Genomic DNA, 19,863 nt, shown 5'->3' with positions numbered 1-19,863 from the left:
GACAAATCATATTTGGGACGTTTAGGGATACTAATTTTTGACATCCCTATCATTGCTGAATCAACTCACTGGAAACCGAATTCCCAGATAAACTAAAACGTATGGACTCAAATGAAATCTTTCTTAGTTGCCCTTTTATCTGTGCCTGGACAGGCTATCTTGTAATCCTTTTTTTCATATGGGAAATCCCCTTTGAAAAGAGGGTTCTCTCCAACCCAAAAAAAAAATATTATATGGATCCTTGATATCCAACCTTTGGGCCAACTTAAGAGATTTGGAGGCTCCGTAATTTCTTAGAATCTAGAATTCACATTTAATGATGGAGAAAAAGTTATACAAGTTTCAAAAATGAAGGAAAAAAAACTATTATGTGATGTGATGTGACACACTTCTCAAACCATTGAATTAAAATTGAAGACTTTATAATTTTAAACGAATTGCAGATCTCTCATATCACATCCTAATTTGAGGATCAAACATTTTTTTCAAATGTTAAAGAGGATTCCGAACTAGAATGATATATAATTATATGACAAGATCAATAAATAAATAAATAAACTTGTCAACATATTGAATACTTTACAAGTGTACTAGTAGAAAGTTAGATGACCTAAATTTATGATTTATTAAGCAGATAATGGTTGTCCTGAAGTTACCCCTGGTGAAGAAGATTGCTATCTAGCAAGACTAAAAAAAGTGATGACTTATGGGCTGGAGGCCAGCGTTGTGGGCAATATTTCCAACTCATTTGCATTCCTGATGAGAATGGCAAAGATCATTGCAAGAAGGGCAATCACTCGGCAATGGTGATGATTGTGGGTTATTGCGATAAATGTATAGCCACCTTTGACAGGACAAAAGAAGCATATGAAATCATTACAACTGAAGCCACAACTGAAGCCGCTCCCTCCAAAATAAGAGTCTCTTACAAGAGGTGAGTAGTAGTCTTGAGTTATTTGATTAATAGAAGCTTACACAACCTAACAAGAATCAGATTTTGATTAGTATATATTCAATTGATGTTGCAGAATTGGAGGAGCATCCCTATGAACGTATGTTCATCTCGGCTTCACATTTTCTGCTGTCCTCGAATGTTTGTCTGCCCAAAGACATTTTATACCATGTTTTTAGTACTTGTACTGAAGAAACGAAAAAAAAAAACTGAACGACCGAAGAAATAATATTTACTCTGTTTTGGTTTCTTTTCTCTCTCTTATAACACCATATATATGGTGCATTTGCTTTGTTCTTTTAGCTCTAATACACCCCAACACCCCCTAAATAAACCCCCATAGCTCTAATAAACCCCAACAAGCGTACCTAAAAACGTTGTTTGATGTGGATGGCAAGGACAAAGAGGTTCTATAAGACTTGAACTCATGTCTTCAAGAACTGAGAGAACATCAGGAGCGTATTAAAGCCATGCTAATATTTCAATCGAAAGGAGCTTCTACTGCCAAAAGAAGTCGATAACAAGAAAATAGAAATGTGACTTGTGAACTAATTTTGGCTCAGCCATCACAACAAAATCTTGAAAAAAAACACTCCTGTTTTCTCTAACACAAAAAATCCTCACTATTCTTTCTCTATTTAAAAAAATAATAATCATAAAGGTCACACACACATTACTTTTAGCTCAGATCAATGTCCATCTGGGTTAGCGAACTTCCAACTTTAGCAACCTTTCTTTGCTCTATCTGACCTGTCGACGGGCACTGCATCTCCGTCCAACTTATCGGAACCATTGTTGTACCTATAACAAACCAACTTGGGATTGATTACATGCCGTATTTTCTTCTAAATGAAAGTGAGGAAACTTATTGAAATCGCAGGCGAGGTAGTGCTATAAGACCATGTTACCCATAACAAAGTAGCAGCGCAAGTAAATTGGTTAACACAACAGATATAACTTCAAGAAATTCATAAATTTGCTAGTGTGATGTCCACATGAGTTTAAAGCAATCTCACCTGATGTGCTCTCAGCAGACACAACACCCAGCTCGTTCTTTGCAGTTGATAGATAATAAGCCCGGGCATCTCCGAGAGACAACTAAAGTACGTCAAGGATTGTAGTAGAATTAACTGTAGTATAACTAATTTGCATAAAATTGTAGGACTAATAGAGAAGGAAAAAGATTATAGAGAATGGAAAAGAGCAACGAGAAAGAAAATCACGACACAAAAATTTATATGGTTTGGCCAATTGTGCTTGCGTCCATGGAGCTCCTGAGATTTTCACTATTCAGAGAGGGAAAAAAAAAAAAGTCCGGCTACACAAGCTATGAAACCCTACACTGAAAATATGTAAGTGAAAGTGAAAGTGTGAAACCTACCAACAACCACTAGAAAATCCACAAATTGCCCATTCTATTCATTATATCCATAATTCATTACAAGTGGTCAATTAGTCAAATCAAAATGATGCTGAGGCAGCAGTATAACATTGTGGCGTGGAAATTGAAACAGAGCTGTAAAAGGAAACTAAATTTTCTAATAATATGTGTGCAGAGGATACAACTAGAGCTCTCACAATGTCTCCAGGTCGAAAGGACAAATGTATATCCACTCTGTCGATCTCAGTTGCTCTAACATCTTGTTGCCTGTAGAGGTTATAATCCACGAAGCTTAGAACAAAGAAAATCTACTAAAATAGAAACTTCAGAAAAGCAAATTAAAGTATGCATAGCCAATACTCTATACAATATATGGCAATAACCTTTCTGCAATTTTTACTTCAAAATATGCATTTGTTGTGTGTAATGAAAAGAAGCATATTAAGACCTACATTTTTCTCCCTGAACAAATTACAAAACAATTTGAATGCAATTGAGCAAGAAACTTATATATCAAAGCGGAATAAAAGTTCTTTACATGATAAGTAGATGAACCAAGAAGAACAGTATCAAGGTTCTGTAAGTCTGAGTATGCTAGATGATATGATGAGTTATTATTCATATCATCATGGAAGAAAGTGCACAAACAGGACACTTTTCTCACTCAAATGCAATGAAGATGGAGAGTACTAAGGTCTAAACAATTTGAAAATAAAACGAATCAAGAATGCAGAAAACCACAAGTCACAAGTGTACAATTCAACATACCACATTCTCACATTAAAACTATAGAAAATTACATACCTAATAATGCCAGTAAATTTTTCTCGTACGGACTTTGAACCAACACACATTATATCAGCTGAAGCCATCCTAGCCGTGACTTTTGTAACCTATCATAATTGTGAATAGAGGGTTGGATGTCTTAAAGAAAAATTAAGCACTGCTGATAAAGTAAAAGAAATGCCACAACTCAAGCCAAATAGTTTTAAAGGACAACACTTAAAAGTCCAATTTTCAATACAATTCAGAGCCTGTTTGTAAATGCCAAGAATTATCGAACTGAATTCATTAGAACTCTATTCAATTAATTATTTCAACCAAATCTTCAAAGATGACTAATTCAAGTTATTTTCAGCCCAAAAAGATTATCTCTGTGTGGAATAGATGGTACGTTCCTCTATCAATTATGAAGAGAATGACTAGGATTGCGTTAGGTTCATCTCATGAACTGAATTCCATTTATCTACGTCCTATGTTATGCAGTAGATATCATTGGCTCGCAATGCAATTCTTGCACACCAAACGAACGATTAAAGAAAATATATTTTGAATGAACTTCTTTTTATCAGTGACTCGCAGTGATTACGCTTACACATATCAGTACACAAAAGAAAATGGGTCACGAGAAACTTACTCGAGCAATGACAACACAACCAGGCTCTGGAACAACACCATGGGCCTTGTGACCAGTCACTTCCACAGTTGGCCTCTATAAATAATTTCATCAAAAACAGAATAAGAAATAGCAAGAAACTTTACCAATCCATTATAACAAAGATGATCACATAAGTTAAAGACCAACTGGAGATCATTTAATTTTAGACGACTCTTCCTCCTAGAAGCCAAGGAACGGCCATTTTGGTCTTCTACATTTGGGGCACAAATATGAAGTAGGAAATTGACATCTGTACCACATTTTAAGCAGTCATTCAAATATTTACAAATTATTAACCTTTCAACAATAAAGTCTTCTTCTTTAAGTTCACCTAAAACCTTGAATACTCTCCAAATACTCTGTTCATAGTATAAGGGGGAAGAGAGTAAATATCCCTTTGCCAATATCGCAAAGGAGACAGTTTTATTTCAGAAAATTCAATTTTTAATCTCGAATCGAACCAATAGTCCACAGAAGAAGTTTCAAATCTCCGTATTTTCATAACCCACGCTTTCTCAGTAACTAAAGCCCTAGAACAGCCCAGCAAGCAACGCAGCAGCAGGAGAACTGCTCGTGACCCTTAAAGCCGCAATTTCAAAATATTCAAGCTTTTAACATCAAATAATACTCATCGTACGATTACCTGGTCAGAAGAATCTAGGGGAGGAGATATGGTGCGGCGAAAACCAGTGAGAGAAGCATATACGGCGGCTGTGCCTTTATGGGGTGCCACATATGTACCCCTCCCTGCTTTCACTTGCGTTGCTTTTCCCAAAACCTCTCCTGGCGTTACGAGCACCTCCTTATCGGTTTCTTGCATTCTCTGCTCTGTATCGGCGTGTGAGTGTCTTTCAGCTTCTCTGTCTAAAAGAAGAATAGCAGACTCTGAAATTTTCACAATTTCAGTTTTCAGTTCGTCTTTTATTCACACCGGTCATACTACGGTGCTTGGAATGAAATAGGGCCGGGCTTTGAGAGGCCCTAGACTCGGCCCTTTCATTTCTGAGGTCTAAAAAAGAAAGGCTTTAGGCTCGGCTCGTTGACAAGCATTTATCAATAAAAAGAACATCATTCACATAACACCAATTCAAATTTAACAACAAAATAGATATAATCTCTAATGCCACTCCAAATTTCAATTCCTTAAAATCCAGTTCCCCCCATATTCTTATATTATTAATTACATATATATTAACGGAAACGGGTAAACATTTTATCTAACAATGACGAGTGAAGGCGTTGACATCCCTAAATCAACCTATAACTCTATTATTAAAATTTATATTTTTATTATTGAATGTTTTTGTTAATAATAGTGTATGTGTGTATATATTTTCATAGATAAGCAAAAGAAAAGTAATGTTTTAAATACCGGTCGGAACATACTAATTCAACAAGGTACCAGATCACTCATTAGTACGAATCAACATAAAATATAATGTTAGGTCGTGCCGTGCCGGACAAAAATTGGTGGGTTTTATTGGTGTTAAACTAGTTTTATACATTTTTCAAAAAAAAAAATTAAAAACTAAAATTAACTTTTTTATTTTATAAAAATTTAACTAATACTCATAGTATCCAAAAATTGTTCTAAGTCCTTTTATAAAGTTCTTTCAATTTTCGATGTGGGCTGTTTGTTGTGTAGGCTAAAAATATGTTAAAAGTAACATTAGTGAGAATTGAGGTTGGGTCTTGATGCCTGGTAAGGCCTAACAGGTTCACGACCCCAACAAGAATCTTAAGTTTATGATACAAGTCATGTATGGGCCACGTAACAGGACCAATAAAAGCTCCTGACCCAAGCAAATGGGTCCATGAATACATCTTTCAAGCCCACAACCTCACGTCAGTCCGACCATCGATAATGTGAATGCAAATCCTAGTTAAGAAATGATTTGGATGCAGCCCAACAAAGGGGGTAGGAGACTTGAGTTCAAATGCTACTTGAATGAATGTATGTGTACGTGTTCGATTCTACAATCAAAGAATATTCCAAGCAGGCTTGTCAACAATTGCAACAACTGTTCTTAAACGAACATATGTGTAGGTGTTCGAATCTACAATCATAAAATGAGTTAACGCTGATAATCGATAACCTTAGACACTACTGGGGTGCCGGCCAAATGGTTTCGACGATGATGGATTGATGGTCCAGATGACAAAATGAATGAGCTGAATATATATGATCTTTGTATGATGCTCAACTTGTAAATATGTAATGCGAATAGTCAGTGATCAATCATAAATCGATTTTACCAAACAATTTAGCAAATACTACGAGAATTATCTACTTGAGCATGGATGCGCAGTAATGGATGATCAATGATCGACATTCCTAAAGCCAACACAGCGAAACCCTCTCCTATCGAATAGAATATGGGTGTCTTTTGACAGCATTGCCTGGTTTGTTTATAGAAATATGTCAAGATTAAAAGAGTAATATAGGGAAAAAAAAAACAACTTTACAAATAAAAAATGCAGTGTGCTAACAAAATATCAATAACTCTAAGTTGAAGGAGTTTGCGTGATTTACAAGCCTTTGGGGTTGCGACGATCCAAACAGACCCACAGCTCTCCTTCATTATCGAATTCGAAGTACGGTTGTGGCTCGGCCTCTGAGGGCATCAAACTGGAGGTGTGGATGCCCTGCAACACGTCGAACGGATCAAAACAGAGCGACCCATCAATCTGCTCTGTCGACTGTGACTCTGAGACTATCAAAGCAGAGGAAGGGGAAGAGGTGTCCATTGATTGTCTCTCTTCACCGAGTTGGGTGCCCCGGAACATATAAGGCGTTGGTTCAAAGAGATCAGAAAGGAGCAACCCATCAATCTGCTCTGTGGCCACCCCAACGCCGCCGCCGTATAAGCATGACTGTGCCTCTTTTGAGACTACCAAATCAGAAGAGGGCGAAGAGGTTTCCATGCATAGTGTCTTGGTAGAGGTCTCTTCATCAGTCGGAGAAGTCATTCTTCCTTTTCTTTTCTTCGAAACAACAGATTGTTTTGTCGAGATTTGTGTGTCGTGTCCGATTACACAAACAACCTTGTCGTCCAGTGGGTTTCCGCGTTCATCAACAAGAGCAAATTCGTGCATGGTCCATCGACCATGGTCATCGTGAGAACCTCCTTTAATCTTGAAATTAAAATAGCGATCAACCCCAATTATATTACCGTACTGATCTTTAACATCAATGTTGTTCTGCCCCATCCAGGTGCCAAACCCGGCTCTTCTTTGAACCCGTTTTCCAATTTTTTTCAAATCACTGAATACATAAAAGACGGACTGCTGATTATAATCAAAGAGAGTCCAAGGTTCATTACCGTAAATATCGACGTCTTGTACGAAAGGGCGGAAGAGTTCGCCCTTCTGCCTTCGTGGGAGATAAAACTCCAAGAGGTCCTCCGCAGTAGGATTGAAGCGGTAGCCAGGAGGTAGGTGGTTGATGAAATCCATTGACACTCTGAAAATTCTTTCTAAAAGAATCGCAACAAGAAGAGAAGAATTCAAACGCCCCCCCGAGCTGTATAATTTGTCAGTCTCTCTCTCTAAATTTCTTTGGGACGTTAATTATTGAACAAAGTTGCTGTACGCATCGTTCTGAATTTTCAAGAATTGGATCCCGTGCTTTAGGGCAAATATCAAAGTCCTACGTTATTTTTTCAAGAACTAAATCCACCAAAATCCTACATTATTTTTTAGGGCAAATATCACACACTTTTTGTGGGAGTCCATTTCTACATGCACCCATGGTTTTGAATTTTCAAGAATTGGATCCCTGTGTTTTTATTTCGTATCATGATTAGTCCTTCCATACAATTGATCGTCATTGACCAATGAAAAACATAAAACTACATTGTTTTAACTTAATAAAAAGGGCATTAGTTTGGTTGTTTATACTATTGGTCTTTGTGTACATGAGTGCATGAGGTCGGATGTTCGAGTTACACCGGCGCAACAATTTTGGAGGTTTACCCGCATTGGCTTTAGCCCTGGTTTAAACGTCTGTCATCGCATCGTGGTGCGGGCTATGATAGTCAAACCCGAGTTTAGAACCGACCCAGAGGTTCCGAAGGGGCAGTTGAGTCGGCGGCTTCTCTGTATCAAAAATAATAAATAAAAATTTTATAAAAATCTCAAATAAAACATTATTTACTCAAATCTTAAAGAGTGGGTCTCTATGACTTTTACTTTTGCTCTCGAAAATTATTGGACGTATGAAATAAAGAGGTGGATGCATAAAAAAATTGGAGTTGAAGATTCACGGAAAGGAGTACCAAAAGGTAGGGGCATGGCCTTAATTCCAGAACAAAACAGAGGTCTAATTCTTACAAATTTAAAACAAGATATCTATTTAGAAATAACATCTACCACAAGGGGACTGTTTGTGACATTTGTCCTATTTTTTAGGGACCCAAATCCTATTATCCATATGGACAGCAATAGTTCAGCAGTCAATAGATCCAGCATTACAATTGTGCGTGGGTAAGGTCATTGTGTTGTATTTAACAAAATTAACAATGTATGACGTGATCAAGTAATTTTATTCTTCTGCTTATATTAAATTTAAAAAAATAGAAAAAAAAGAAATAGAAAAAGGGATTTGAATTTTTAATATATTGCATAAAAAGGAGGAACCAAAGGTTTAATTTGTTATGTGGGACTACCATGGGAGTCTTGTTCGACTTGGGGTCTCTCACTTTACGCTTCCTTTTCAATTTCCATTTCACATATGGCTCACACTTCAACTTCTGAACTTGTGTTATTGGGGTACATATGCACGGCATCATACATGGTAAATATATAATACGTATAATTTACTAACATCATGTCCTAGTTCAACTCGGATTTTCGGACAAACTAGTATTACAGGTAATACAGCTTATGCTTGGTCGATTTTCGCACAAAATGTGTACTTTCTGTGACCAAAAGCTATGAAGTACAAGATGAAGGTCTTTCTCATATGTAAGGGTCGTAACAAAGAAAGCGAGCAAACATGAGTACCATGTACATGATTGACAAGGTACATTGGTATTAGAACACCCCGGGGAGAAAAACTGGGTGTCCATTGTCCAACCCCATCTCTTTCTAAGTGTGTGTACATGTATCCTATAAACAAACATGGCAATAAAACATCAGCCCAGCGCACCTGCCAGTAACATAATCTCTTGGAGAATCAATAACTGAAGGAGCCGAGGACCAAAAACTACTCAGCCACTTGTCGAGTCGTCTTCGCTGTCTCCACTGTCATCACTGCGTACACATTTGCAGCACACAAGCAAACAAACCCTCACAAACAAATCCACAGAAACCATACTTCTTTATATGCCGATCACAGTGCCTTTGCTCATTTTATGTCATAGGTGGTATATTCAAGAGATCAAAGATTTTATGCTCTTATTTTTGTCCTAGAGTATTTATAAAATACATGGAAGACTATTTCATTGACCATATTCCAGAGTGGGCAAAAAAGTATGTCTTATTAAGTAATTATTAATACCTTGACTGAAAAATAATTTATTTACCAAAAACGATCATGCAAAAAACTGTTTCAATGATGTCAACATTTGAAATGATATTTTATGTTGCCCACAATTGCCAGAAAATGATTTAGGTCATAAAAAGATTTTCAATTTAGGACAATGTTAAAGACCCTCAAAATATGACCCCCAAAAGTCCCCCAAATCTATGTGGCATTAAAATAGTCATTGATTAAAAACACACTTGTAGGACCCATTTTACATCGAACACTCCACATTAAATGGGAGTCTTTTGGGGATCACTTTTTGGGGGTCTCAAGCATTTTCCTTCAATTTATGGAGTTGCCAGAGACATGCTGTGCTAAAGTGATCAGGTCATGGCTTCAAGGATCACCACCAGGGAGGATGACCACTCTAGCTATACCCCTCTACACCGTACTATTTTAAGTGGAAGACAAAAACAAATAATAACCTTTGCACATAATTATGTGATGACATACCTCAGTTCAGGAAGCTTTGATAACCGTCTTGCATCCAAGCCAGTTATAAATTTTTGTGCAGCCTGAACATTTTCCGTCCCTGCAAAACATAACTTGTAACTTATAAAAAAATGAATTCCATTACTGAATCTCAAAGGAAATAAAGTTTTGATACAATGCTTGAATGAGTCTACACACCACTAAGAAACGAAACAGTATATACTTTATAACCAGGCTACACAAACAAATTGTACAGCTACAAAATAGGCAGGATAAAGTACCACAACAAAGTACCTTTTGCTAACTGGAACGTGTGCAGAGCACATCTTTCTGCCGCAAGTCTCACAGGTGTACTTCCATCCTTCAAACATTCAGCGAGTGCAGGACCAACCATCGTTATGTGGGCCAAAAGAACTGAAGGATTTACCTGCAATCCAATGTATAATGTTCAAGTGCCTAAAATATCCCAAATAAAGTCCAAGATTGCGTTAGTTCAAAATATCCAGAAGCAAGAGTAAGAGGACAAGGGTTTACTTTTGCAACAGCTTTTATAACAGATAGTGCTCTTCTTCTGACTTCACTGGAATCATCATGCAGAGCTGCCACTATATTTGAAAGAATATCTGTATGTGTAGTGGCTTTAGAAGGATCACTCAGAGATTGATAAAGCAGAAGCCTCCCTAATGCCTTGGTCGAAGTTTCACGAAGAGGAAACTAATTGCAAAACAGTATGTTAAAGAATAAAAGGGAAATGTATATTTAAAAGTAAAAAAGAAAGATAAGGAAAAAAAGAATAGCAGAACAATTTTTAACACTGCATTTGGCAAGACAATGTGAGTGGAATCAGTGGATGGATTAAAGGAACACAAATTACATATCAGGGGGTGAGGGAGTAGAACAACAGAGAAAATAATCCCCTGTATAGCTGGAAAGACACAGAGAAAGAGGATCAGTTCATAGATTAGATTGTTCTCCCCTTTTAGTCATCCCCCAGACACCACCACTCTTTTTTTTCCTTCTTGATAGAGACCAATCATCTCTTCAAAGGATCGCATACCAGTGGTACAAATTGGATACTATTACATGTTATACTCCCTTTAGTTTTACCTCTCCTCTTCTAATCCTCTGACCACCATCACAAATAGTAATAGGAATTACTACCTTCATGCCAATCCTTTCACCTTTCTTTTAATTTCTCCTACCTTACTACAAAATTAAAGTATAAGAGACTTGATACCTTCTCATCTTTTAGGGCACATTTAAGACAATGTACAACAGCCGGGAAGTCTGGCAACACGGTAACTCCAGAAGCATTGTGCCTGAGTAAGGATGAAATTGTAAGAGCTGCACCATGCCTAGCAACCCAGCTTGGAGAAGATGCCAAACTAGAGACTTCTTGAAGCAAGTTACTCTGCTGAGTATCTTCCAGGTACTGCAGCATCAAGCAATACAATATAATCGTAATTTATTCTAAGGCGCAAGTGGAAAATATAATTATATAAGGGGAATATTAAAATCAGAAAAAGTGAAGGCGATGCCAAAAGTGGTAGCATTGAAAACCAGTTGTCTTTAAAACTTGAGTTGCCCCATGAAAAACCTACTTCTTACTTGAATTTCTATTCTACATTTGTTCACGTTGTTTAAAGGGAATATTAGCAGAACCAAACCGGACCTCTGATATGATACCCAAGATGCTTGCAGCAGATATTCGAACAATGTCATCGTCATGGTAGATTAAATCCTTCAAGATAAGGTAGACACGAGTTCTAACAGCATTGTTCACACTCTTCCCAGCATGCTTCAGGACACCTTTTAATGCAGTCAAAATGGCCTCCCGAACCCCCGTGTCTGAAACCTGCAGAGGAAATTATAATGTTACAGATACAACTTTTGCCAATCAACATGAGCAGAAATGTTTAAAACAAGTCACCTGCAAACTGGACAGGAGGTCACCAACTAAAGGGTCCACCCTTGTACTGAGTGCACTGAGCTCTCCAAGGGCAAGGGCAGCACTTGAACGAACAGTCCTGTAACACCATTAATGCAAATATACATAAATAAACAAGGCATGGCAAAATTTGGTGGAGGGAACTCCAATATACTTGCATGCAATACATTCATTTACGCTCTTATGAATGCTCCTAAGATATCAACACAAATCCGACCACCCTGGGCCCGGGGTTCCTCCTCCTTCCCCCTCAAGAACCCAAAGGAAAGAAAATAAACCAGTTAAGCACCGAATTGAAGACTCCAGATCATTGAGCACACCATCAACGCTTAATAATAAAAGTTTTCGAAGAATATTAAATCCACATATCCCAAACTAACCTGGTGTTATCTTGTAGACACTTGACAAAGGTTGTCTGAAGTTGCGGAAGGAATGGTTTCAGGGCCATTCTGCCCTTCCTAATTATAATGCTTAGTGTAGACAAAATCGCATTCTTCACCTGCCATGGGAACCGATCGCCAATGATCCGTATAAGAGGCCTGTTGTCATAATACATGTGATGCTAAGGTCAGGTTTAAAATTAAATGTTCAGTAGACACAAGCAAAGAAACTTCCCTCAACAAGAAGGATGTGCACAATGACTGAATCAAAAGTAGCCCAAAGGCTCCAAACACAAACTACGAACAGAAACCATAAGGTATAAACAGAAGATTTAAAATATAGTTTTTAAACTTGGATAGTCCCATCTGCACCCAACTTCCAATTCCACAAAAAAAAAAAAATAAATAAAGATAGAAAGAAAAGGAATCTAACAATAACCGCAGCATGTGGGCATTTATGACACTTCAAGTACGACTGCAATAAAACTCCAAACAATTTCATTATTTTTTCAGATATGTGGCCATTTAAGGATAGTATAAATTGACTAAATTTACCCGGTAATTGGAATGACAAACTCCTTAAGTGCTTGTTCACTGGTTACTTCAATTAGCTCCCCAAGACCCAATGCGGCTTGCTCTCTCATTTCAGCAGAACCACTCATCAGTCCCTAAAGAAAACAATTCATGAAACTCAGAAATTAATACATGTCAAGGGATAGCTAAACATACACTGTTGTGCTATAATGCATCCCGAAGAAATATGTCCAAATCAAAAGAGTTAATATAGAAAACTTTACAAATAAAAAATGATGTGTGCAAATAGAAACATGAACGTTATATCAGAAAGAAAGCGCATAGAGAGAGATATTTTTGGTAGCTAATAATTGCAAAAACGTAAATGCAACTAGGACAGCAAGGAAACACATTTTTGGTAAGTGTCAAGAATAAAAGCCAGAAATTCGACTTCTATTTTTAATATACCACTGGCAGGTTGATACAATTGAGCGATTAGCATTTAATTGGTCTACTAAGAAATCTCAACAGCTAACAAAGTATCAATAATTCTAAGTTCGAGGAGTTTTCAGAACCAGATGTCCATGTGATTTACAAGCCTTCGATGAAAGATATCAAAGACCTACCAAACACTATTAATCCAGAAGTCTATGTAGTCCACCTTGAAAGGGGAACAACACATAGAAAGTAAGTAAGACTGTTGGCCCTTGGAACGAGAGAGACATCTCAATAAACAAGAGCCAATATATATTGTAAGCTACAGATCTTCTCTGGAAGGAAATAAACAGAGTGAATATTTCATTGACTCCACTCTTCGCAAAATATTAATGGCAGAGAAGACACCAAGCAACATTAAATAGAAGGGTCACCAGGTTCTACATGTTGGTACAAAAAGACATGAAATGAAAACACCTCACGAATTTCATGCTCACACACAGCAGTAGTAAATTATAGATAGACAAGTTATTTGATTTGTTACCCACTTAACAATTCAGACAAATCCAGCACAAAGAAAATCCTAAAGTTTGTGTATAACCATTTCCGTTTTAAACAAAGAAAACAGGGCAGCAAAACAACAATGATGGGAAAAAAAAAAGAAAAAAACTTCCCTTTCAAGAATAGTACCATGGCCATCCTACGTATCGTATTGTCTATTGGCATAAATATACAGATATAGCTTGAGAAGGATGAGCCAAATTACTTGGAGAAAGATTGGAAGCACAGGCTGAAGAGCTTTCGGGAGACAAAATCCAGGGATGAGAACAGCCCCTCCCTGCATACAACAAAATTAACAAAACAGGTTTCATATTGTTAACCTTCAATAGGATTTGCAGAAGAAATATCTCATTGGACTAAAAACCAAAGCCATGCATACTGAATCTTAGCATTCACTCCGATGATCCCACCCACCTTCTTTTTTCTACGCTCCTTGTCTCTGGATGTAGATACAGCATCGCGTACTAGTTTTATATAGGAAGGAAGTACTTCTTTAGGAATTGAACCAACAACCCTACATAAGGCTTCCCAAGCAGCCTATTAAACAGAACATTAGATGCGGCGAACAGAGAGATGGATTAAGTTAAAGCATAAATGAATTATTGTAGTACCGCGACGGTGGCTGAATCAGAGTCACTGAGTGAAATAATAAGCATAGATATCATGTTCGGAGCTTCGTCAACCAAGTATAATTTGCTGTTCTTGAAGAAGTATCCAATCAGATATGATGAACTTCGTCTAATCGTAGCCTGAAACCATTGAATGGTCCAAAACACAAAAACAAGAGAGAAACAAAAAATATCAAGAGCTCCCGAACAACAATACTTCTAGTAGAAAAAAATTATTAAATCACCAAGAGGTGGAAACAAAAAAAGTGCAAAAAGGCTAAGCACAAGGTGTTGACAAGATTGTTACAAGAGCCAGAACACCAAACATCAACCGCTAAAGCAATTTGTTAAAAGAAACCTACAAAAGGAGTAACTGTAAAACATACCTGACTATCACTAACACCTTTAAGAAGCTCCGCTATCAAGGATTCAACGCCTTCATCATCTATGACTAAGACCACTGTTTCGGCAGCCTCCTTTGCCAAACTTTGGACATTCTATGCCATCCAAAAGTGGTAAGTAATCAAAGATATAATACCTGACAGAATTGGATTAAGAGAGTAATAAAATGCAGGATGTTATTATACCATGTCATTTCCACCCATTGCAGAGAGTAAGGCAGGAAGAACAGTTCCAAGGTGGATATTTAGACCAGGTCCTGCAACCTCTGCTAAAGCCCCGAGAGCATGTGCATTAAAGGCCCTGGATTAAGAAACCAAAAAAGCAATCGGAAGCTCCCAGTTCAGTAAAAGTGACTCAGATGTATTCTAAAATCTACACACAAATCACAAGAAAGAAGGTGAGGAACACATACGAAAGGGGTAGATGAACCAGCTTAGGCAAAATGTGAGGCAAAACCGCAGTTGTCCTGACACTAAAAACAGAAGAAAAAAAAAAGGCACCAAAAGGTGAATTAATATTATCTCATCTGAAAACAAGTGCACATGTGAGAGAGAGTGAGAGAGCGGCAGATACAGAAAGATAGAAAGAATGAAAGAACAGCAAGTAAAATTGTATTTCACCTTAAGATTTGTTTGAGACCATCCAGGGCCGTATCAGAGGTTTGATCGTCCTCCAAAGCATGCAGAAGTGTCGGCACTATTTCATCTATTGCTTGCATTCCAGCACTCTACATCATGAAATCTAATGGTTCAACCTCATATGCAAAACTTGCATTGTAAGGTATAAAATTCCAAAATGAAAGAGTACCTTGTAAAGAGTACTGAATGCTACACCCGCAGACTCACGAACTTCAGACGTGCTGTAAACAGAAACTATAAAATGAAACGGAAATTTCTCAAACGTACAAGAGAAAAGAACAAGGCGAAGTTTCCTATAAAACAAACCTATCACAAAGGGCAGTCCGAATAGTAGGGATGAGCTCGTCCATGAAGCTCAGCAATTGACTCCTTCCAGAACTTGCCATCACTTCACTCAAGCCAATACATACTCCCTGCCAGGCAAGTCAACAGTAGAATTTTACAAAAAGAGATGTTATAAAAAGTTTTTTAAAATGCGGAGACTACTACTCATGGAGAGAGAGAACAAATCCAGCACATAAAATCCATAGACTCCTAATTTCTCAAATTGCTCTCTGTACACATACTTAATTTTATACATATTTTCAGAGTGACAGCATTTTCAAATAAAATTATCAAAATTCCAAACAATCCAAATCGTCGCTTCATCAATAAGTGACCAACTCACCAACGCCCAAGCCTTATGGAGGCATTAGTTTCAAGACAGCCATAAGGATGCGTCTCAAGAACCAGTAAACCAGTTTCATTATAAATGACCCCAAACAATTCACAATTAGGTTATGATTCACATTTGGGTTCTCACTTAAATTTTCATCTATTTCAAGAGTAAATAATACCAACGAAAAAATTCCGAGGAAAAATAATTCTGGTTTAAAACTTAGAGATATTCCATCTTTTAAGTTCCTTTTTAATATCAGTTTACTTAATTTGGATTAGTCAAAACAGAAGTGAGCCACTTTTTGAGATGTGAACTCCCAAAAAAAAAAAACAAAATACAGGGAAAAAAAACGAATCACGAAATTGATAGAAGTGTATATATAATTATATATACAACCCTTGGCCTAGCCGCCTAGCAATAAGGTTGCCCCCCGCCAGAGGTCATGGGTTCAAATCCTAAAAACAGCAAATCCAAGTTGCATGGGTAAGGCTGCATATATCTTGCCATTTACCCACCCTACGTCCACACTCCACAGCAGAAGCCTCATGTACCCGAGTTGCTAATATAACAGTGAGATGTCAAACATCCCTCTCTTTTGCTTCTGGGTTTTTGCTACCTTTACAGTGATCCTCGTACTTTCTCCAACACAGAAAAAAAACTAGCCACCACTTCTTCAATCTCCATTTTCTTTTTCCATAAACTTCCATGTTCTTTTGTAATTGCCTCAAATCAAAAATCTTAACAGTGTCATGCTTGCAAAACAAACAGGGAACAGAAATGGTTCATCTTCTTTCCATATTAACATCAAACTACATATTGTGACTCTTTAAGCAATATCCTTTTGTCCATAAACTTCCATGTCCTTTTGTAATTGCATCAAAGTGAAAATCTTAACAATGTCAAGCTTCCAAAACAAACAGGGAACAGAAATGGTTCCTCTCCTTTCCATACTAACATCAAACTACATACGGTAACTCTTTACACCAGTCTCCATTTACCAAAAGCAGTGCTCAAAGAACCACCATAACAAGAGGAAAAAAGAACTGTACCAGGAATAATACAATGCTGAAATAATTCATCTAGCATGAATGTTGCTCTCAAAAGTGCGGCAAGGAAGAATCGATATGATTCATATGTTACGACTTTAGTTACTAACTACACGTCTTTAAAGCTAGGAGGATGATGATGATGATGATGGTGGTGATGCTGTGTCGAGATTATGTAAATAAAGAAAAGAAATGAATGGTTTAAAACCTAAGCTCTTTTTTTTTTTGGTAAGTGGTTTAAAGCCTGACCATTGTTGAAGGGTGAACACAGTTACAATAGTACACATATAAGTAACTATTTATTGCATTACTTACCAAAAAAAAAAATAATTTTTGCAACCTAGGCATAAAGGCACGTGCATATGCCCTTTCTCATACCCTGGCAGCACTGTTGAGCCTTGTGCAATGAATGTGGTTCTCTCTTACACTGTTTCTTCTTAATTAAATCAGTTTATCTATAACATCAACTTAATAGAAGTGTCTACGACAAAAATGATGAGTGATCTAATTCCAAATGATGTCAAAGCATTGGGCAAAACTTTGAATGAACTATAATATCTCGAATGGAAAAAAAAAAGACAGAAAAGGTATCTTCGCGTAGTGTAAGGTAACCGCAAATATCATTAACAAAGATAAAGTTATTTGATTACCTCATGGGCTACACAAAAAAAAGGTTTATTGGAAAATAAAGTTGCCTTAATGTCCTCTCTTTGTTTGGCATGAACAGAAATCTTACTTGTCTTCTGCTAGGATTGGGATCCTGCAGCCCTCGGGACAGGATTGGGATTACCATGGGAAGTACCCTTTCACCAAGCTTACGAACAAGTTCACCCAATGCACGTCCAGCAACCTACATAGGCAACAGAAAAATAACTTAAATATTCAATAAACTCAAAAAACGTCCATGACAAATCGGAAAATACCTGTCGCCTCTCAAAGGATGAAGATGCGAGAGAAGTAATTAAAGTATTCATTAAAACTGGCATGATTTCTTTGAGAGTCTTTGGAGTATTTGCAACTATAGTTTTCCACACATGTAAGGCAGCCTGACAAAGGTGTAGGAGACTTGAGTTCAAATGCAACAAATGTTCTTAAACTGAATGTATGCAACTTGAGTCAAACATAGAATTTACCACAAAGTAGCTGCATTACCTGACGTACGGATAAGCTGACATCTGTGCGAACCATGTATAAAGCAGCAAGAACTTCATTACGTTTATCCCTTCCTAAAACCTCAATAATCGCACGCCCCTGTGCTTCAGTGCTAGCACCTTCATCATCGCTGCCACCCTCAAGTAGAGCTTTTCCAGAGGTTCCAGCAACCTACATAAAAGCAGGCCATCTCATGCAACTACCACTAGAAAATCAAGAATTATCTCAAAGGATGAAGAAACCTATGTTACTAAGAACAAACCTTAAACAAGAGATCCCCCAAAAGTTCCACAGAGCTTTGTCGAATACGCCAATTATCATTAAAAATACCATCCTCTACAGCTGGAAGGAGTAGTGGTAAAGACCTGTGATAAAAGGGCATTTTAGTAAACACAGAAAACAACAGAAAATATCTGAAACAAGGAAGTGAAGCATTCCTCACATGGTAAGGCATACAAGTTCCAGTTAAAATATACAGATCAGAAAGAATCAAAAAGAACATCTCAAGGTAATCAGAAGAGTACAAAATTATCTATCCAAATTGACTCTGCCTCTTTTCAGATATTTCAATCCATTAATAATGCAAACAGAATTTGTGGGACTCTCTCGTAACAAAAAAAATTGTAAAAATTGGTTACGTTGTTGCATAGTGTTCTACAAGGACATGTCCAGCACCAAGAGCTGCATCACGAACGGATTCATTCTCATCCGCCAGACCTGCAGAAGCATGTACATCAATTAAACTATATTAAAAACCAAATTTTTAAAGGGAAAAAGTGCAAATTAAATATTTAAAGCATAAAGACATCCAGAAAAAGCACAGCATTTACCATCTAAAATGGCAGGCAGCACCTGCTGCAAATAGTTTTGAAACTGAACACCCAGTGACCTAGGCAAATACTGCAAACAATTTTTGATAAGCAGCAATGAATACAAGATCATACCAAAAATCCTATCAAGAAGTTTGGAAAGGGAAACCAACAATGTTACCTTGAAAAGAGTTAGATACCCATCACGTACAGAAGCTCTTTGATGAGAACAGTTTCGGATAATATCAGGAAGTACGTGCTCAAAGTACTCGGTACCAAGGGCAGCAAGAACCTGAAGATGGAATGAAGACAACCTCCTAGTGAACAATGATAGAATTAAATAAAACAATAGAAAACACAAAAAAAAAAATTCAAAAACAAGTAGTACAATAAAATTCAAGAAATAAAAAGAGAAACCCCGACATTGTAACTATAAACACAAAGGGGCTAAAGAAAAAGTTTCAGTATAAACAGAAGCTCAGTTGTATCATACACAAACCAATTTCAACACTTGTTTGCATGGTTATACAAAGCAGTACCCAATGACATTATGAGTTCCCTAAACCCTACACCAATTTGACAAAACAGACATTGTACTCCGAAACTTAAAGTGCGACTTTCTCTTCCACTGTGCTAGCTATATTTATATGGAATACTTTTGATTGCAACTACGTAGCAAACCACCAGTCAACTCAGCCTCCCTGCATGGCATTTGATGTACTGACACCAAATGTAGAGTCAAATGTAGAGTTAAATCCAGGTACTTAACAATCAGTAAGAGCAACTTTTTTTTGGTCAGTCAGTAACAGCACCAACGACATACAGTATAAACAAAAAATATATATTTTTCATTCTAAAATGAGTCCATGTAGTTTCACCAATCTAAGCTTTATTCTATAGATTTCATTAGAAACACCACAAGGAAACATTGAATCATAAACCATGAGTTCACAATGTTAAAAAAATCATTAATCCACCGAAGC

General features: G+C 37.2%; 3 protein-coding genes across 4 annotated transcripts in view; all 3 read right to left on the bottom strand.

Moving 5' to 3' along the window:
* Positions 1-1,412: 1,412 nt before the first annotated feature.
* On the bottom strand, positions 1,413-4,709 carry LOC120016141 (exosome complex component CSL4). 2 transcript variants are annotated; one of them, XM_038868766.1, is made up of 6 exons: positions 4,415-4,709; positions 3,751-3,825; positions 3,138-3,226; positions 2,531-2,600; positions 1,969-2,082; positions 1,413-1,753 (listed from the first exon to the last, which is right to left on the bottom strand). In XM_038868766.1, the coding sequence occupies exons 1-6, from the start codon at positions 4,589-4,591 to the stop codon at positions 1,733-1,735; spliced, it is 546 nt and encodes a 181-aa protein (XP_038724694.1). In that variant the 5' UTR covers positions 4,592-4,709; the 3' UTR covers positions 1,413-1,732. The 2 variants fall into 2 exon arrangements, with proteins under 2 accessions (XP_038724694.1, XP_038724692.1); XM_038868764.1 differs by having other exon boundaries at positions 1,969-2,050; positions 2,516-2,600; positions 4,415-4,692.
* A 1,591-nt stretch (positions 4,710-6,300) lies between these two features.
* LOC119979780 (NAC domain-containing protein 96-like) lies at positions 6,301-7,227 on the bottom strand. The gene has a single exon (XM_038822416.1). The coding sequence runs from the start codon at positions 7,225-7,227 to the stop codon at positions 6,301-6,303; it is 927 nt and encodes a 308-aa protein (XP_038678344.1).
* Positions 7,228-8,508: 1,281 nt separating this feature from the next.
* LOC120016303 (protein ILITYHIA) overlaps positions 8,509-19,863 on the bottom strand; it is a 29,032-nt gene continuing 17,677 nt past the window's right edge. The window contains exons 36-60 of the mRNA XM_038869005.1: positions 19,062-19,172; positions 18,902-18,971; positions 18,710-18,788; positions 18,334-18,436; positions 18,072-18,242; positions 17,843-17,965; positions 17,656-17,769; positions 15,522-15,628; positions 15,385-15,436; positions 15,198-15,304; positions 14,990-15,049; positions 14,763-14,877; positions 14,562-14,672; positions 14,179-14,316; positions 13,982-14,104; positions 13,773-13,844; positions 12,614-12,726; positions 12,059-12,217; positions 11,661-11,757; positions 11,403-11,585; positions 10,968-11,162; positions 10,265-10,444; positions 10,025-10,157; positions 9,752-9,830; positions 8,509-9,024 (exon numbers count right to left, since the gene is read on the bottom strand). Of these exons, the coding sequence (XP_038724933.1) occupies positions 8,982-9,024; positions 9,752-9,830; positions 10,025-10,157; positions 10,265-10,444; positions 10,968-11,162; positions 11,403-11,585; positions 11,661-11,757; positions 12,059-12,217; positions 12,614-12,726; positions 13,773-13,844; positions 13,982-14,104; positions 14,179-14,316; positions 14,562-14,672; positions 14,763-14,877; positions 14,990-15,049; positions 15,198-15,304; positions 15,385-15,436; positions 15,522-15,628; positions 17,656-17,769; positions 17,843-17,965; positions 18,072-18,242; positions 18,334-18,436; positions 18,710-18,788; positions 18,902-18,971; positions 19,062-19,172 (2,838 nt within the window). The 3' untranslated portion in view covers positions 8,509-8,981. The remainder of the gene's footprint in view (positions 9,025-9,751; positions 9,831-10,024; positions 10,158-10,264; positions 10,445-10,967; positions 11,163-11,402; positions 11,586-11,660; positions 11,758-12,058; positions 12,218-12,613; positions 12,727-13,772; positions 13,845-13,981; positions 14,105-14,178; positions 14,317-14,561; positions 14,673-14,762; positions 14,878-14,989; positions 15,050-15,197; positions 15,305-15,384; positions 15,437-15,521; positions 15,629-17,655; positions 17,770-17,842; positions 17,966-18,071; positions 18,243-18,333; positions 18,437-18,709; positions 18,789-18,901; positions 18,972-19,061; positions 19,173-19,863) is intronic.

The sequence above is a fragment of the Tripterygium wilfordii genome, chromosome 15, assembly GCF_013401445.1.
Source record: "Tripterygium wilfordii isolate XIE 37 chromosome 15, ASM1340144v1, whole genome shotgun sequence".
In the NCBI taxonomy this organism is placed as follows: Eukaryota; Viridiplantae; Streptophyta; class Magnoliopsida; order Celastrales; family Celastraceae; genus Tripterygium; species Tripterygium wilfordii.
The sequence above is the reverse complement of the archived record's forward strand: the minus strand, read 5'-3'. Positions and strand labels throughout refer to the sequence as shown.